This window comes from Bradysia coprophila, chromosome II (assembly GCF_014529535.1).
Source record: "Bradysia coprophila strain Holo2 chromosome II, BU_Bcop_v1, whole genome shotgun sequence".
In the NCBI taxonomy this organism is placed as follows: Eukaryota; Metazoa; Arthropoda; class Insecta; order Diptera; family Sciaridae; genus Bradysia; species Bradysia coprophila.
In genome coordinates, this window is record NC_050735.1 from 11,118,908 (window position 1) to 11,132,244 (window position 13,337).

Below are 13,337 nucleotides of genomic sequence, written 5' to 3' on the forward strand. Positions count from 1 at the left end.
GTGAGCTAATTCAAAATCTACACAAAATTACATCTGATGGTGTCGTCCTATCTGTGTAATTTATTGTATTATTTACACTTTAATCTAACTTTTGATAGGACATTCGATATTTTTAACGTTACAATTTAGCAGGGCCGTAGCCAGACCCGAAATGCAAAGGGGGCGTGCGCCACAAATATTTTTTTTTTATTAAGTGGGAAGAAGAGGGTGTCATGACTAAAGGGCATATTCCGAGTATGTCAGGTACTATTCAACTTTATTCTATTAACTAAGAGCTTTAGCTTTTTATTCTAAAAGTTTCTAAAAGCGAGCTTAATTTGTAGAACTTTGAAGCATGTATAAAAGTCTTCCGACCAATGGTGCAACAGATATCAAGCAATCTAGTGCCAAAAATCCACGCATTTAGTGGCGAATCTACGCCATTAGTCGTATAAATTTATACGTCAGAGATTTATACGACTGATGGCATGGATCCCGAAGTATATACAGAAACAAGCAATTTTTTTTTACACTAAAATACGCGACTTTTAATAGTTATTTACGTATCGATTGAGGAGGCCGAAAGAGTTACGTATTAAGTTTTGTATGCTTGCATTGCTAAGAGGACCGAAAGTAAAGAAATGTCAATTCAAGGGGCGAAAGCGAAAGCTTTCGCCCCGCGAATTGACAGCTTTACTTTCGGTCCTCTTAGCAAGCATACAAAATTATTTTTCATGTGTCGGTGCCGAAAATGAGGGAGTTTCGATATTTTTCTCAGGTTTTCGACCCCTTACATGAATTTTTTTTTGAGAATCTGTTTTGGACGATTGATTTTAGGCACTTTCGCATGTAGCCCTCACTTCGTTCGGGCTACAACAAGCGAAATTGCCTAAAAACAATCGTCCAAAACAGATACACAAATAACTATTTTAAAGTTTAAAAACTCGACTTCTTTTAGGAGCCTGAAATTTGATGTTTAATCATTAGAAAATATTTCCCTCGATTTTGCTACTAAGTCTAAACCGTACATCCTTTTTCTACTAAATTTAAAAGGAAATGACAATCAAAAGAACTCTTCAAAGTAAACTGTTCGTAACTCATCATCTTAGCTCAGTGTGAAAATCGTGGGCTCAATATCGAGAGGTCCCCAGTTCAGTTCATGCCCGTGACAATGTTTTTTTTTTTTTTTCATTCACGTTTGACATACTCAGCACTTTGTTTTGTATAAAGTTCGTATAAAGTTTTGTATAAAGTTAGACTACTCGATTCTCCTATTTCAATTTGCACACTAGGATTAGCAATCCACAATAACATATGAGAACCTTGTCTTGGAGAATCACCACAACAGTAGTCAACCTCACATCTGTAAAGTGGGCAAAGGACGAAATACAATAATATTATTTCTAGAATAATAAAAAAATAAGCAAAATTTCCAATATACGTTTTATTTGTACATTGTACCGATAACTCAACCATTGGTCTCATCTTCGAAATGTACGTTTTATCCGTACGACTTTTTTTTGCGTGAACAATAGGACCACTATACTTGCTCACTAGTTTGATAATTTTTGCCAACGGTTGATTATATCCATAATTCGTTTCGTAGACAACTTCCGCCAGTGGATAGAAATTCCACCCAAAAGTCACTGTTTGCACAGGTCAACATTTTCGGCTATTAAAAATATGAAAATATATGCGATTTTGATACGATATGAATCATTTGATCAGGAAAAGAACTGAGTTTATTAGAAAAAATCATAGTTTGCTCTAAATTATTGATATTCATTCTATTTTTTGCATCCATAAAAGAGGTATAGTCAAAGGCAGTCAAATTTCAACATGAATTTGCTTCAGCTGTTTTTCAGCTGATCCACACATACGAACAAAACTGTTTATATTTGTTTATACGATTGAAGGGGGTAAGACCGTATAAAGCCTACATGAAATTCTTGCTGAAATTTCATTGGCTCCAACTGTATCTCAAAATTTCGGAAAACGAACCATTTTTCAACTGTCGAACCGTGATTTTTTACCTTTAGTACTTTGTAATAATGCATACGCTAAATAAATTATACTTTGCATCGATTCTCATTGCCATTATATGATAGAAATACATCGCGCTGCACTACGTCTTTGAAAAGAAATCTACTCCGCATTAGAACTGTGTTCTCAAATTACAACGAATCCATTACAAATCTTAATCACATACAGAAAATAATTGATTTTCAATGTTAAAATTTATTCCGGTTTTCATCATTACCTGTCGCTTATGCAATAACAATTTAACCAGTCTCTCGGATAGAATTTTCATTCAGTCGGTGTTTGTTGTTTCGTGAATAAACTCCTTCGTCAATATCATTGCTCAGGTGAAATGGTAGGTCGGATACAGTTTTATTAGAGCGATCATTGTTGATTAATTCAACTTCGAGCTCTTAACGCTCATCACCATATCAACAACGCATCTATTTCATTAGACTGTCGAACTAACCCATAGAGTTATACTTGAGAGGTGGCTTGGTGGCGTTGTCGATCATAGGAAACCACAAAAATATATGAAAAACCAGACATGTTGAAATACTGTGAGCGTCACCTTGACAAATCTCGAGTGTAACTCTATATCATATTTTAGATCCGACAGTTTCGATAATTTGAATTTCATAATCCATATCGTGACAGAAAGAGAGAAAATCATAAAGGTAACCCTCCTTGAAATGACCAGTACAGTGTTGTTAGAAATCACCATTACGTTACACTCGAAATACAGCTCTAACAAGTCACAAATGAGACTCATTACTAAACCAGGCGAATCGTGCAAGAGTCGGTAATGAACTACACTAAGTGCAAGTGGTAGTGGCAGCGGTTATTGGGGATGAATTGAGATGTAATTTCAATTATGAATCAACTATGTTTCGAGCTTTTCTGGTGTAAACCGTGTAGTCTTAGAACCATTCCATAGTGGTCGAATATGTCTCATGAAAAAATCGTTTTTCCTTCGCGCTTTTAGATGCACGTCATCATCCCAATTGGTATCGTCCTTATGCTATGTGTGCACATTGGTTCAGCTCAACTGACTAACCTGCACGGTTGTCCGAATATCTGGGACAGCTACTATCCGAAATGCGGTGCGACCGAGAAGAATATAGGCTACGATACGAATGAAAGAAAATACGTACCGATATGCCCATCGATAAGTTCAGGCCAATATCCGCCGAATTGTCATTGTCGATATGGAGGGAAATATGTGGCATCACAGAACTCGTGTCCCGAACCGCAATGTCCAACAAAAAGTGTCACACACGGAGCGTATCCGAATTGTGAATGCACCGAACCAAACCACGAATACAATGCATATATGAACGAATGTGTTCGACAATGTCCTGAGAATAGTACAGGGCGTTATCCCGATTGCAAATGTAATGACAAATTAGAAGTCTTCAGCAAAGGTATGTCACCGTCTACAGATGAGCGGGCTACCAAAGTTGGAAAAAACCCGACTCGAACCTGAATCGATTTACTTTAATGACTTCCAGTCGGGTGGGGTTTCTAATAACTTCTCCCTGCTCGTCTCTTTACGACTTTATGCACCGCACTTGCGTTGGTTAATGCAAAGAATTTTAATTTTCATTGAAACTACGGTAGAATGGTACACATGTGACAGATGTCCACCGAACACCCGTCCAGGCAGTGTTTACCCGAATTGCGAATGTGAAATCGGTAACTATGTAATTGGTCTTTGGGGAGACTACCGCAATAGATGCCATAGCTGCAAGGATGGTTTCACTGGAAAGTATCCAGATTGCGTATGTGAAAATGGCAACAGTAAGCATTCCGAAAAGAGTTTCCATTAACACCATTCATTAAGTTAAGTTTGGCAACAACAGTTGTCCAATAGATTATCTTCAAGGCCGTTTGAACTGCCATCCACGTAAAGAAATGCCATTCACGTTAAAAAATCTTATACAAATGAATGAATGAACGAAACTTAAGTGAGGATACGTCTGAAAGTACCGTAACTTGAAGATGATCTATCGCCATTTAGTACACTAATTCGGCCGTGTAGTGAAGGCGCAATCATATCGAGAAATATCAGTACAGCTTCTTCACAGACACCCTCACTATTGACTACCATGACTTTCCATTACCCTCATGCTGCGTGAGTACATAGATCATCTTCAAGTAACGGTACTTTCAGACGTAATCTTACTTAAGTGTCGTTAAACGTTTCGTTCATTCATTCACTTGTATGACACTTTTTAAATTTGGCTGGCATTTCTTAATGTGGATGGCATTCCTAACGTCCTTGAAGAGAATCTATTTGAACGACAGAATGTACAATCGAGAGTTATTTCTAGCTGGAGTAGACAATTGTAGTAGCTGTCCATGGACGTCCGAAGGCGTCTTTCCAAATTGCATTTGTAAAAAGAGCAAGAAACCCATAATGAAACACCCTTTCTATGGTGACTACACATGCTTGGAATGTCCAGACGATAGGTATATTTTTGATGTGTGGATGGAGCAGTCTAAGCAATTACTTCTATATTTAGTGACGGTGTTTATCCCGACTGCATTTGCAACAATGAATTTGCATATTACGAAAATATTACCAATAATTGTCGCACTTGTCCAGACGAAACAAAACGGATCGAAGGATTTCCCTACTGTACATGTCTCGATGAAAACTCAAGCTTCGTCCCAGAAGTTGGTTTTTGTCGCAAGTGTCCATATGATTCGATCGGTATGAATTTAAGGAACACCCAAGGGGTTGAGACTTGAACTAAACGATCTGACTTCCATTTTCCTCAGGTAAATATCCGAATTGTACCTGCAACGAACGCGATCATTTGTTTAGTGCTTATCGGAACTTTTGCTACCCCGACTGTCTTGAACCGTCGATAACTGGCTTGGAATTTAATATGACGAATTGTGTGAACCGATATGCCTATCCGGGACGTCAATGTCCTCCGAATTCGATTGGAACCAGTCCCAACTGCAAATGTATTGAGGACGGTAAGACATTTTATACGTACGGCTGGGGCTGTCACGACATTGGTGACATAGCTTTCGGCCTTCAGTATTGTCCCAACAAGAGGGAGAAGTGGCCCCAGTGTAGCGTATCAATTGATCCGAAAGTAACGCTTAGCTTAATTGGATAATTTGGACTATCTTGACCTACAACTGTGATTACCGTTATTCAATTTTAGGTTAAGCTTCAAACAATTTGTTGTTCATTTGAGTAGCTTTGTGTGCTCGAATGAATATGACGGATATAGTTCTTAAAGTCACTGAAAACGATGTCATGAAAATCAATTCAAATAAACTTTTTACGTCTTATAGTTCTGTAATTGTATTCATTCCACATCGTTTTCTTTGTTACCGAGAGGAGAAACGTAAAAAGGATCTTTCCACTTGCACGTGTAAAATGAAAAGAGGGACAAACAAACAACATAACTGACCCTACACTCAACGACAATCGATTAAGATTGGAGGCATGAGAAAATGTCTTTATTTTTATCAAAGCTGCCAAATGAAATACCAATGAACGTCAACACAAGGTATGGTCGAATGTCAATCATTGTATGGAACGGTCCGGTTTGTATGAACAGACCATACCTGGTTACTACTTTCATTGTGGAATACAACTTTATATGAGAAAATTTGTTACATTTTTTGCACTGTCAAAATTTGAATGATATACTGTCCAGTTTTAATACTCTGTTAGGAGTACCACTCATGCTTGAACCATTCTGAAGGTGAGGCATATAATGTCGAGGTAAAACGGACGACTGTGAATTCAGACTTATTTATGCGCTAACGCAATAATATCCTTTGATAACACTACTCTACAGATGGTAAATGAAAAATGGTTGCAGTTCGAAAACGTATGGGTATTTTTCCCTCCTGATTCTAAGTCCTGAAAAATCAAATTTCTGGGACGTCTGGATCAGGAGATAGACCCGGTTCTAGGTTAAATAAGAATTCCACTAGTGTGAGAGATACAACACTATTTGTCTCGGTCACACCAGTTGAATTCCCATTTAACTTAAAATAGGTCTAGCTCCTGATCCAGACAATTTATTTTTTCGGGATTTATAATCAGGAGAGAAAAATACCCATAGGTTTTCGAATTCGTGACTGCAACGTACGGGGTGTCGTGTGGTGTAATCGACCGGCCAATTTATCTTCAACGCACTCACAATTTACTGTTCTGCAGGTAAATTGGTTTCTCTCATTTCGTAAGTTATTTCAAATAACAAATAAGAGAATAACGGCAAGAACCCCATCAACAGAACCATAAGCGGCATTAACGAAATTTTATCAAGTCGCATCAGATTCAAGGTTCTAAACGAACAGATAAAGACACTTTCTTGTTGATCACGAAGGCGGTGGAATCAAAATTTCCCTGCGGCGCCAACTAGGACTGAGAAACTTTAAGTATAGTTTCCACTCAAAAAGAGCACTCCGTTTAGCCTCCGTCTACATGACAGTTGTAAAATAGAACAAAAGAACTGTCACGCAAACGGAGTGGAAATTGAATTTATTTGAATTTACGTGACTTGCGACCTAATAAAAGCTTTCAGACATGGATGTCACTTGTGGATGTGAAATTTAAAATGTCTGTCACAAATTGTCACAGAAGAAGAAGAATAACAACAACAAGTTTTTGTAACGCCTATTTTGATCGTCAAATTGACTGTTTTATGAAAAGTTTTTGTACGTTTTTTGTGTTTGAAGTTACTCAGCAAGTGTTGTAGTATAGTAAATTGTTGGAGTTATAGTGAATTAAAGTGTTTTTGCTTCGTAAGCCGCAGACAACTTTGTGTGAAAGGACATAACCGCAATTTGATTGTCCAGACGCCACCCGTCGCTGTCAAAAAATTTCGACCGCAGCCGTCTATAGTCCCATAGCAGTGAACTTTCAACCTGTCGAACGATTTTAATTAACTGATCATGCCGTCGATCCGGAAATGTTCAAACGAGTGTCCGAAGGAAAACCGGGATGTGAATATGGACTGGCAATGTATCATTTGTCAAGAGCCGATACATTGGCGATGCTACGGACTTGAAGGAAGAAATCCCGAGGAAATTTTTATTATCGACAACATCAGGATGGTTTGTGATGAGTGCCTGGCCTATCCGAAATCGCCGAAACGTAAACAACCGAATGGATCAGGAAATATGGTTCAGCGTACGATTGATATTCAAAATTCAACGTTGGCATTGTCGAAGTCACCGGCTTTTGTTGTTACATCGCCAAAAGTTACGTCTGTTAAGCAGAATCAACAACTTCAAACTACAATCGACGCTTTGGTTCAGAAAATCGATTCTCAAACGAACACGATCGCTGGTCTGCAGATATCGGTGGAGAAAATGAATGGAACGGTTCGAGAAAATACAGCCGCAGTTGTTGAATCTACCAATGAGTCCAAAGCCACATATGCCAGCATAGCACGGAAAGGAATCGATTCGATTGGAACGCCAAGGTCTACTAAGCGTATGGAAATACCGAAATCATTGAAGCCAATGAAAACGCCGAAAATGTCGAAGCCTGTGACTGCCGGTACTTCTAATATCTTGATTGGAAAACCTCTTTCACCGCCTAAACAAAAGCGAGCTGGTCGACTGGAACACGAGAAGGGTGTCTGGATTTCTGGTATTCATCGAGATACGACGGAAGCAGAAATAACGGAGCACATCAAGGGGTCGACTGGAATCGCTTCAACTGAATTTGAAGTTCGTAAACTGGTCAAGAAGAATCGCGACATCACAACGTATTCGTTCGTATCCTTCTTCATTGGATGCAAACAAGTGAATTTCAGTACTCTGATGCAACCGATGTATTGGCCGTCAAACAGTCAGATCCGTGAATTCGAAATTGAGCATAAACCGTCAACTGGAGCACGTGTGGGACAAACTTCGCAACAAGTGGAAGCATCAAAAAACTCGGAACGCCTACCGAAGGATCCAGATCAAACAGCGATGGATACCGCTCAGGTAACAAATTAAACAGTATATGTTCTCGCCAAGCAATCGTTGACACTACACCAATTGATTTGAAAATAAATTCTATTGTCGCATGTCCAAATCGTATGCCGAAGTTACAGTCGCTCATCACGTCATTTTTCCAAAACGCAAGTGGTAATTCAGCAACCCGTCAAACCTTGCCATTGGAACTATCACAATCAGTTGAAGATACCGAACGTTTGCATACATTACCGATCTACTATAACAACGTCCGCAGCATCATGAACAAACGAAATATCAACATGAAAATCGAATTATCCATTTACAAGGCGCTCTGTTTCACCGAAACCATGTTTGGCAATGGACAATCCAGCAGTGTATATTTTCCAGACAAATTCAATGTTTACCGGTGTGACAGAATTGTACAAATGTTGAGACGATCGGGTGGAGTTGCAGTATTGGTGCATTATACATTGAGAAGTAATTCAGTTCCGATCAATTCTGAAATTGGACCGGAGGAGGCGAGCGAATTCGTGGTGGTCGAGATACACATCAAACCTCGGTCATTAATCCTATACGTCTGCTACATGAGTGTATTTGACCTGAGCATTGCTCTGAAACATTATCATCATGTGAAACTCATCGTAGAGAAGTATCGTAATCACCGAATAATTGTACTGGGCGACTTCAATCTACATGACATAAACTGGTCTCTCGATGATGACGATGAAAACGCCTATCTACCGTATGCTTCGACCGATCACAATGCTAATGGAAATCGTTCGTGCTTCCAAACTGATGCGCTCGACTTTTTGGACAAAATGCTTAGCCTGCCACTATCACAACTCTCGAATTTCCGCAATAATGCTTCAAACGTTTTGGACTTGGTATTCGTGAATGAGTCTGATGCAGTAAACGTAACAAGTGACCGACATACTATCATCGAGCAGTCACAGCAAGACGCCAGACACATTCCGTATGAAATCAAATTGGATTATTCGAAATCATCGTCGTATACGGAAACCGTCACTGTTCGTCAATACAAACGTGGAAATTATGTAAGGATGGCACAACAATTGGAAGCAATAAATTTCCAGCACGAATTCAACATGAGAAATGACGAATCAGCGTACGAATTTTTCACTCAAACGATGCAGTCTCTCATTGAGCAAAACATACCAACGAGAACGATTAAAAAGTATTCGAACAAACCGAAATGGTGGAATCAGGACATTCAGCATCTAAAGAATCGTCGGAACAAACTGCACAAGCGCAAGGGTGATGGGCAGGCATCAATGACCGAATATGAGGCAGCAGAAAAGGTATTTAGTGAAGAATGTGACCGTCAATTCGTTGAATTCAATCTACGCACACAAGAGAACATCAAGTCAAATCCGTCGGAATTTTGGAAATTTGTCAAAATGAACGGTCGTAACGAGAGGTATCCTGACGTAATGAAATATGGCGATAAAATTGGCACATCAACGGAAGAAACTGTCAACTTATTCGCTGATTACTTCGAATCGATTTATGTAAAGGACGAAGGAAACTGGAACTTCGACGATGTTTATGTTCCTATAAGTGGCGCTGAGGAAATAAATTTATCGTTGTTCGACATTGAGGCAGCAATTCATTCGCTTGATTGGAAAAGTGGTGCTGGTCCTGATGACATTAAGCCATTGGTTATCAAAATGTGTGCACCAACGATCGTATGGCCTATTTGGCTGCTGCATCAAAAATCATTTGATTCTGGAAAGATTGCGGCCGCAGCAAAAATGTCGCGGGTTGTTCCTGTCCATAAGAAAGGTGACAAAGCTAACGTTACGAACTACAGAGTCGTTGCCATTCAAACGCTGCTTCTTAAAATCCACGAAATTGCCATGAAACGTAAAGTCAGTGAAAAGATCCAGCCTCAATTGAAAAGTGCACAACATGGTTTCAGAGACAAAAGATCAGTTGTCACGAATCTGCTAGGGTTGTCTATACTGGCACATGCCGCTTTTGAACGTTTAGCACAGCTTGACATATTCTACGGCGACTACAAGACGGCATTCGATAAGTTAGTAATTTTGTTGTTAATTATCAAGTTAGCTAGATTTGGAATCGGTAAGAAAACTGCACGATGGATTTGTCAATATTTGGTTGGTAGGACCAATTACGTTCAAATTGGCAATTCCAAATCAAGATGCTATGAGTCACCATCAGGAGTACCGCCTGGGAGTTCACTCGGACCGCTTATGTTTATTGTGTTCATAAATGACATTGTTGACTCAGTGGAATTCGCGAATACTCTACTGTTTGCGGATGATATTAAATTGGCGTCCATAATTTCTGACCACTACGACACACGTAAAATGCAGCGCGACATCGACAATGTAGTAAACTGGAATACAGCGAACCGTCTATTCTTCAACGAGGAAAAATGCTACATATTCAGTTTATATCGACACGAACCATCGTTCATCCGTGCCGATTATACAATGGGCGATAAGATCATCAGCAGAGTCGAGGAAACGAGCGATTTGGGCGTATTGGTTAATAGATGGTTTCATCCGGGTAGTCACATCGAACAGATGACAATGAAGTGTCGCCAGACAATTGGCTGCATAAAACACTTTTCAAATGGCAATTTTACGAAAGAAACGCAGCGAATACTCTATGTGGCATACGTTCGGTCGAGGCTTGAGTTCGCATCGCCCATTTGGAACCCAGCAGCACAAGTATACAAAGACGATATCGAATCCGTACAGAAGCAGTTCGTAATCTACTTATTGGAAAGCCGAAGCAACGCGACAACATACAGACTTGCACCGTATGAAGATCGATGCAAACAACTGAAGCTACAAAGTTTGGAAAAACGACGTACTGTTGCAGATGCAATGCTCGCCTTCGACATTTACAAACGTAATATTATCGACGATTTGATATCACCAAGATTTGTTCGAAACGTCCAAAGTGCTTACAATTTTAGAGAGTCTACGATGCAACTATTGATCGAGCCAAGGTATTCCAATATGTACTTAACTAATCAGACTTTAGTTCGTCTAATTAGGCTCATTAATGAACATAAAACGGAAGTGACGAAGTGTAATAATAGACTGTCTTTTAAAAGTGTGATTATTGATAAATTAGGTATTAATCTGCTGTGATTGTTTGTACAGATTTGTTGTATGATAGTATTAGTTAAACTATGTTTGTATTTATGTAAATGTATCAGATTATTCAGCCAGTCTTTGGCGGTGGAAATAAATTCAATTCAATTCAATTCTATATTTAGTGACGGTGTTTATCCCGACTGCATTTGCAACAATGAATTTGCATATTACGAAAATATTACCAATAATTGTCGCACTTGTCCAGACGAAACAAAACGGATCGAAGGATTTCCCTACTGTACATGTCTCGATGAAAACTCAAGCTTCGTCCCAGAAGTTGGTTTTTGTCGCAAGTGTCCATATGATTCGATCGGTATGAATTTAAGGAACACCCAAGGGGTTGAGACTTGAACTAAACGATCTGACTTCCATTTTCCTCAGGTAAATATCCGAATTGTACCTGCAACGAACGCGATCATTTGTTTAGTGCTTATCGGAACTTTTGCTACCCCGACTGTCTTGAACCGTCGATAACTGGCTTGGAATTTAATATGACGAATTGTGTGAACCGATATGCCTATCCGGGACGTCAATGTCCTCCGAATTCGATTGGAACCAGTCCCAACTGCAAATGTATTGAGGACGGTAAGACATTTTATACGTACGGCTGGGGCTGTCACGACATTGGTGACATAGCTTTCGGCCTTCAGTATTGTCCCAACAAGAGGGAGAAGTGGCCCCAGTGTAGCGTATCAATTGATCCGAAAGTAACGCTTAGCTTAATTGGATAATTTGGACTATCTTGACCTACAACTGTGATTACCGTTATTCAATTTTAGGTTAAGCTTCAAACAATTTGTTGTTCATTTGAGTAGCTTTGTGTGCTCGAATGAATATGACGGATATAGTTCTTAAAGTCACTGAAAACGATGTCATGAAAATCAATTCAAATAAACTTTTTACGTCTTATAGTTCTGTAATTGTATTCATTCCACATCGTTTTCTTTGTTACCGAGAGGAGAAACGTAAAAAGGATCTTTCCACTTGCACGTGTAAAATGAAAAGAGGGACAAACAAACAACATAACTGACCCTACACTCAACGACAATCGATTAAGATTGGAGGCATGAGAAAATGTCTTTATTTTTATCAAAGCTGCCAAATGAAATACCAATGAACGTCAACACAAGGTATGGTCGAATGTCAATCATTGTATGGAACGGTCCGGTTTGTATGAACAGACCATACCTGGTTACTACTTTCATTGTGGAATACAACTTTATATGAGAAAATTTGTTACATTTTTTGCACTGTCAAAATTTGAATGATATACTGTCCAGTTTTAATACTCTGTTAGGAGTACCACTCATGCTTGAACCATTCTGAAGGTGAGGCATATAATGTCGAGGTAAAACGGACGACTGTGAATTCAGACTTATTTATGCGCTAACGCAATAATATCCTTTGATAACACTACTCTACAGATGGTAAATGAAAAATGGTTGCAGTTCGAAAACGTATGGGTATTTTTCCCTCCTGATTCTAAGTCCTGAAAAATCAAATTTCTGGGACGTCTGGATCAGGAGATAGACCCGGTTCTAGGTTAAATAAGAATTCCACTAGTGTGAGAGATACAACACTATTTGTCTCGGTCACACCAGTTGAATTCCCATTTAACTTAAAATAGGTCTAGCTCCTGATCCAGACAATTTATTTTTTCGGGATTTATAATCAGGAGAGAAAAATACCCATAGGTTTTCGAATTCGTAACTGCAACGTACGGGGTGTCGTGTAGTGTAATCGACCGGCCAATTTATCTTCAACGCACTCACAATTTACTGTTCTGCAGGTAAATTGGTTTCTCTCATTTCGTAAGTTATTTCAAATAACAAATAAGAGAATAACGGCAAGAACCCCATCAACAGAACCATAAGCGGCATTAACGAAATTTTATCAAGTCGCATCAGATTCAAGGTTCTAAACGAACAGATAAAGACACTTTCTAGTTGATCACGAAGGCGGTGGAATCAAAATTTCCCTGCGGCGCCAACTAGGACTGAGAAACTTTAAGTATAGTTTCCACTCAAAAAGAGCACTCCGTTTAGCCTCCGTCTACATGACAGTTGTAAAATAGAACAAAAGAACTGTCACGCAAACGGAGTGGAAATTGAATTTATTTGAATTTACGTGACTTGCGACCTAATAAAAGCTTTCAGACATGGATGTCACTTGTGGATGTGAAATTTAAAATGTCTGTCACAAATTGTCAGGCTGATGTATATAAAGCCTAAAACAAATTTT

The 13,337-nt window shown here is 39.1% G+C and overlaps 1 protein-coding gene and 1 long non-coding RNA gene across 2 annotated transcripts; both read left to right on the plus strand.

Moving 5' to 3' along the window:
• The first annotated feature begins 2,265 nt into the window (after positions 1 to 2,265).
• On the plus strand, positions 2,266 to 5,312 carry LOC119072778. The gene is made up of 6 exons (XM_037178070.1): positions 2,266 to 2,353; positions 2,984 to 3,422; positions 3,619 to 3,798; positions 4,332 to 4,470; positions 4,524 to 4,714; positions 4,783 to 5,312. The coding sequence occupies exons 1-6, from the start codon at positions 2,351 to 2,353 to the stop codon at positions 5,130 to 5,132; spliced, it is 1,302 nt and encodes a 433-aa protein (XP_037033965.1). The 5' UTR covers positions 2,266 to 2,350; the 3' UTR covers positions 5,133 to 5,312.
• A 5,909-nt stretch (positions 5,313 to 11,221) lies between these two features.
• Positions 11,222 to 12,007, plus strand: LOC119072840. The gene is made up of 2 exons (XR_005086933.1): positions 11,222 to 11,409; positions 11,478 to 12,007. It is a non-coding gene; the product is annotated as an uncharacterized LOC119072840 (long non-coding RNA).
• Positions 12,008 to 13,337: the final 1,330 nt, after the last annotated feature.